The 6,000-nt window shown below is 40.5% G+C and overlaps 1 protein-coding gene across 1 annotated transcript; it reads right to left on the reverse strand.

Annotated features, from left to right (window-relative positions):
- Positions 1–4,719: 4,719 nt before the first annotated feature.
- LOC118713142 (olfactory receptor 5A1-like) lies at positions 4,720–5,748 on the reverse strand. Its single transcript, XM_036427525.1, has one exon. It carries the CDS (start codon positions 5,746–5,748, stop codon positions 4,720–4,722), a length of 1,029 nt encoding a protein of 342 aa, XP_036283418.1.
- Between the last annotated feature and the right edge of the window lie 252 nt (positions 5,749–6,000).

Raw genomic sequence — 6,000 nt, forward strand, 5'->3', positions numbered from 1 at the left:
TATTAAATTTGGAGGTCATAAGCCAAATTTTAGCAGTGGGGGGTTTATTTACAAATGCAAGCTTGCATTAGAAACCAAGATATAAAACACATAGCAGAGTAGCTGTCTCAGCTTACCTCCTGCAGGAGGCCTACATAGATTCCTGGGTCGCCTGGAACACAGCTCAAGAATCACCAATTCATGTGTGTTTTCTACAGTTTCTTCCAGCCGAGGCCTTGTAATTATGATGTGAAGAAGGAAATCTTCCCTAGTCATATGTCATGAGACAGACCTAAAGCAGCATGAATCCCCTGCGAACAGGAAGTCAGAGCTGCAAGCTAGGGTTTTCAGACCATGCGGACTTCTGCCTTATGGGACTTTTCACCTCCTTTTGGATAATGTGTTGACAGGCAACCAACAGCCAGCTGTTGTGTAACAAATGAAAAGATTGCTGAAAAGATTAACCAGCTGTGAGTCACTAACAAATTATTTCACCACTCAGAGTTTCTATTCTTTTGGAAAGAGGAGGGAGTGGAATAGACTAGTCACTAGGAGGTCACTGACGGCTCTAAAAACTTTCTGAGGTATAGTCATATGGTTAATGTTCTCATATAAATTTACCATGCAAATACCACATGTCAGGCACCACTTGGTTTGTCAAGGAGACCACAGTCTAATGGGAAGGAGACATTGAACAATGATGCATTACATGAAAAGTGAAGTCCAAGGCACTAAGAGAACATAGACTAGGGTCGATGGACCATTAATCAGAACGTTTTCTGAGGGGAGGGGGAGGTGAGAGGGAATTGGGAGAACAGCTGGAAAGAAGTCTAGGATGACTCCAGGTTAGGGAGATGGGTGTGATCTGGGCAGAGATTAGAGACACTGGTGACTAAAATCCATGACAAATTCCCTTCCTAATACACCAATATGGTGGCTAAAGCAAACTCTTGGTCATTTGTACAATCTACTTTACTCCAAAATGTTAGAGCAAGCAGCTTGCAAAGATACATTAAAACAAAACAAAACAAGATAACAGATTCAAAGAACAGTGTAAAGAAAAAAGTAGTGATGCAGACTCTAGCCAGGAATGAGAATAAAAGCACATGCTGGTATGACTTTTACAGATGGGACACAAATTTTATTCAAAACTTCTCAGCAGCCATTGTAGAAAGATTTCATGTTTCCGTGTTCAATGATACAATTCACAAGGTCAATGGAAGAAGAATTGTTAATAAGAAAGCAGTTGAGAGCAAAATCCTCCAGTAATAAACAGTTCATGGTGGAAGCTGATACAATGTTCTGTGCTAAACCCTCTTCTTATCTGGCTTGGTCTAGGAGTAGACTTTAATACACCATCTCCCTCCTTGTCCCCAATATCTTCACACGCTGCCATTCACTCTGTGTTTCTTCATCAGCGCCTACAGCACAGCTGATGATTTATTTCATCTAAATGTAGATGTATCTGCTGTAAACTGAGATGGATCCTACTTACTTTTGTCACCTTTCAAGAGTATTATTCAGTTCTTCTTTTAACATTTTTTTTTCTTCCTTGTTAGTCATTTGAGAATAAACCCATTTATAAAAGTGTTCCACTGAGAAATAAATTTTTGAATAATGCGTTTTAAATAAAGCTCTGACAACCAATGGTCATTGGTGCCAATTCAACATCAAAAGGAATCCCCAATTTGGGGTGTGATGAAGAAGTAAACTTTATTCAGTGCAAACCGCTCAACAGTACTGCATCATGGTTGTGAAAACAGCATGGCTGTTGAAGAGCTCTGGAGCCAGGCAGCCCTGAGGCCAGGCCCCTTTCAGGCTAGGCAGCTCTGCTCAGCTCCACTCTACTCTGCTCCACTCCTCCATCGTCCATTGGAGGATGGACTGCAGGTTGCTCTGTTCCAGCAAGACCGCTTTGGTGTTTCAACTCTTGCCGCGGAAATGCAGCCTTAAGTCTTCCATAGAAAGTATGCTCCCTAAGCCAGAGTGGGGCTGGCTTATTTGGGCAGAAGTCCCTGCCCCTGGTCCCTGATTGGTCCATCCTCATGCAAATGAGGGCTCTAAATCTCAATTTGATTGGTCCAAAAGCACTGTCCTGATTGATCAGAATAGAGTCGCTCTTATTGGTCAGAGCTGCACAGCTCTGATTGGATGGGAAAAGCCTGAATCCTATTGGTTGAAATAGGATTCCAGGAACCTCTTTAAGGATTGGCACAGCTGGCAGAAGTACAATGCAGGCTGGCAGTTTAATGCAGTGGGAGGCAGTTTCAGTGCAAGCCTCAGTTTGAGTAAGAAGCCCTTGTGCAAATATGGCAGCTAAGCTCATTTTTACTTTTTTTATTTGAGCCCAGTTAGCCAGCAGGAGACCTCTCTATGAAACAATTTAAAAGACTGAGGTATATTTCTATGCATAGCATAAAAAGAGCTCCAAGAGTTTGTCTCAGTGGATAGAGCATAGGCCTACAGACTGAAGGGTCCCAGGTTTGATTCCGATGAAGGGCACGTACTTTAGTTGCTGGCTCCCGGAGGCAACCAATCATTGTATCTCTCTCACATTGATGTTTCTCTCTCTGTATGTTTCTCCTTCTCCCTTTCACTCTCTCTAAAAACAATGAAAAAATATCCTCAGGTAAAATTTTAAAAAAGAGCTCCAAGAAATAGTATTAATTGTTTTAAAATAAGGTTTAGAATGAACATTCATTACAATACCATTATGTAAATACACATAGGGCCACATAAAGTAGTATTAAATATTTTCAATTGAAACATAAGTAAATATTTATATGCAAAAAGTATGTCAAATTACATAGCAATATAGCTGAAACTGGTTTGGCTCAGTGGTAGAGCGTCGGTCTGCGGACTGAAAGGTCTCAGGTTCGATTCTGGTCAAGGGCATGTATACTGGTTGCGGGCACATCCCCGGTAGGAGGTGTGCAAGAGGCAGCTGGTCGATGTTTCTCTCTCATCGACGTTTCTAGCTCTCTATCCCTCTCTTCTCCTCTCTGAAAAAAAATCAATAAAATATATTTTAAAAAATACATAGCAATATAAATAGTTGTTACCTCTTGGGAATCCAGATTGAAATTGAGGGTTATGGTCAAAAGAGAAATTTTCTTATCTATAATGTTTTAATTTTTTAATAATGAAGGTGTGCAGGTGTTAAAGAATTAAAGTACTTTTTTTTTTTAAATCACTGGGCACAGTGGCTGTATAAAAATCTCTAAATCATTTGTCAAATGAATTTGGATTTTTTGATTCATTGATTAAACAAATATTTATTAAGCATATAGTTTGCTTCAGTCATGTCCTATGTTTTGGGGAAGGAATAGAAAGCAGTTTAGAGAAGGATGTTAACAACTTACTGAGAAGACAGAAAACTACACAAGAAAAAATAATAAAATTTCATAGGTGTTGATAGGTTAAATAGAGGATGGCACAGGAACATATTGGAGTAATTCTTATCCAAGTGTTCAGAGCACAAATCAAATAACAGTATGAATTGGAAAAAAAAAATTGAGGCAGAATAGTTAGTTTATAGCTAAAGTTGATGTGACTTAGGAATGGCTGTCATAACTCACCAGGATTTATATACACATTAAAGAAGCAGAAGTTCAGAAATGTTCAAGAACCACCCTATAAAATAGAATCAGACTATTTAAAATTCACATTCAGTTCTGCTGCAAACTCTTGCAGCTTGGTTATCCTACCTCAGTTCATGACCTTTCTCAGATCGTGGGCCCTTCTAAGATAGTGCATGAAGATGGATGCAAGGATGTCAGAATCATGGGACAGGCTGAGCTCAAATTCCAGGGATACAGCAGACAGAATCCAAGTCTAGCATATAAAGTGAAAGTCAATTGGAGGTCAGGAGGAGATTAAATGAGTCAAATACATTACAAGGCTAAGAGTGAGAACTGGTGGAGAAAACAGATATGGAATCAAAGCTTCTAAGGGAAATGCCCCATTTTTGACCCTATGCCTTCAACCAGGTGGTCACATCCAGTCACCAGGAGGCTCAGCCATGGAAATTAACCTCATGGCACTCTATCCTCTAGGTCTTCTCACTTGCTCTTATTTTTGCTCTTTTCTCACTGTGACTTTACAACTTTGAATCTTCTGGGTTTGGTTTCTATTTCTGGCCCCAGGAGACTTGATGATTCCAGAGGTGTGATCCTTGGCTCTTCTCCCACATGCTTACAGGTACTCTATGGCTCTCCTGGCTCTGAGTAATCATTGCTGAACCCAACTCACTTAGGGTTCTCAGGTTTTTAATCCAGATTCAGCCTTTCTCATCAGCATCAACCCTTGAATTAGTAGGAATCATAGCAAGGGAAACTTAAAATTTGTCCCAAGTGGTGAATGGATTGATATGAGTATTGTTATATTATAAAGCAGTCTCTATGGAATGTTTGTGGCCCTTGGGCCATGTCCTCCTTGGCTCTAAGGCATGATATCCTGAACCCACAATCTGATGCCATAAAGCTAAAGAATGTCATTAAAAAAAAAAGCATATTTATTTTCTGTTGCAGATGACCAAGATTAAACCCTATAGGCCCATGGCAAGAAAAGTATAGGCAAGAAAACAAACTTTTGTTGAGCCTAATTATACAGTAGGAATGTAGGTTAGGGGTCTTATTTGAAATAGCTTCTTTAATTTATAGTTCAAATTCTGTGAGCCATTATTATTTCAATATACATATACATGTAGAAAAATTTTAAGATTTTTTTTAACTCAAGGAACTATAAGACCCATAAAAGACATTTGCTTCTTCCTCTCTTAAGTTCTTTCAATGCAACTTTGATCTCTTTGTTTCGCAAACTATATATGATAGGATTCAGCATGGGAATCACAACTCCGTAGAAGACAGACACCACCTTATCTTGGTCCCGTGAGTATCCAGTACTGGAATGGAGATATGAGAAGAGACCAGAGCCATAGAAGAGAATCACTGTGGTTATATGAGAGGCGCAGGTGTTGAAAGCCTTCGTCCGCCCTTGGATTGAATGGATGTTCATAACAGCAGCAATGATATAGCCATAGGAAACCAGGACAACAAGGGCTGATGTCCCACCAACTGCACACACAACCAGAAAGTTTACTACCTGGCTAAGGAAGGTACTGGAACAAGACAAGACCAGCAGAGGTGGAAGGTCACAGAAAAAGTGGTTCATGATTCGTGACCCACAGAAATTAAGCTGAAATATGGAACTAGTTTGGACCAACCCAGTGAGGAATCCTCCAGTGTATGCTGTAATGGCCATCCCCACACAAGTGTTAGGTGACATGAGGGCTGTGTAGAGCAGAGGGTTGGAGATGGCAGCATACCGGTCATATGCCATGGCTGCCAGGAGGCAGCATTCAGTGCCTCCCATCCCAACAAAGACAAAAAACTGGGAAGCACAACCCACAAAGGAGATGGTTTTCTGCTCCTTGAAGAAGTCACAGAGCATCTTAGGGGCTACAGAAGAAGTGTATAATATATCAACAAAGGACAGGTTACAAAGGAAGAAATACATAGGGGAGTGGAGGTGCGACTCCATCCTGATCAGGACAATGAGGCCCAGGTTCCAAGCCAGAGTCATAAAATATATCCCCAGGAACAACACAAAGAGAAAAACCTGCAGTTCTGCATGCTCTGAAAATCCCAACAGGATGAAATCGGTCTTTGTGCTGAAATTCCTTCCCATAGTCATGTAGCTGCTTTCTGCTGCCCTCAGAGCCCCAAAGGGGGATTCCTGTGGCAATGAAAATCCAAGCGAAGAAACCATTTCATTCTGTCATGGAATCATAAACTCCCAGCGTCAGAAGAAACTGGATTGCAAATGGCCTACCTTTCTTTGATGCAGAATTTCCCTCTGCAACATTAATTGGGTCTTTCATAGAGTTCACGATCATCCTTATTTGATGCCTTTCTTTATAGAAAAGTGACATGACCCAGAATAGACTGGCATTTTTGCATTATCTGGATCCTCACCTTCACTGTCGATGTTACCACTATACCAAAGGAAATTATTAATAGT

This window comes from Pipistrellus kuhlii, unplaced genomic scaffold (genome assembly GCF_014108245.1).
Source record: "Pipistrellus kuhlii isolate mPipKuh1 unplaced genomic scaffold, mPipKuh1.p scaffold_m20_p_9, whole genome shotgun sequence".
Lineage (NCBI taxonomy): Eukaryota > Metazoa > Chordata > Mammalia > Chiroptera > Vespertilionidae > Pipistrellus > Pipistrellus kuhlii.

What these genes read in the sequence shown, in the direction of transcription:
- LOC118713142 (XM_036427525.1), bottom strand. Translation starts at nt 5,748, where the DNA reads ATGGTTTCTTCGCTTGGATTTTCATTGCCACAGGAATCCCCCTTTGGG.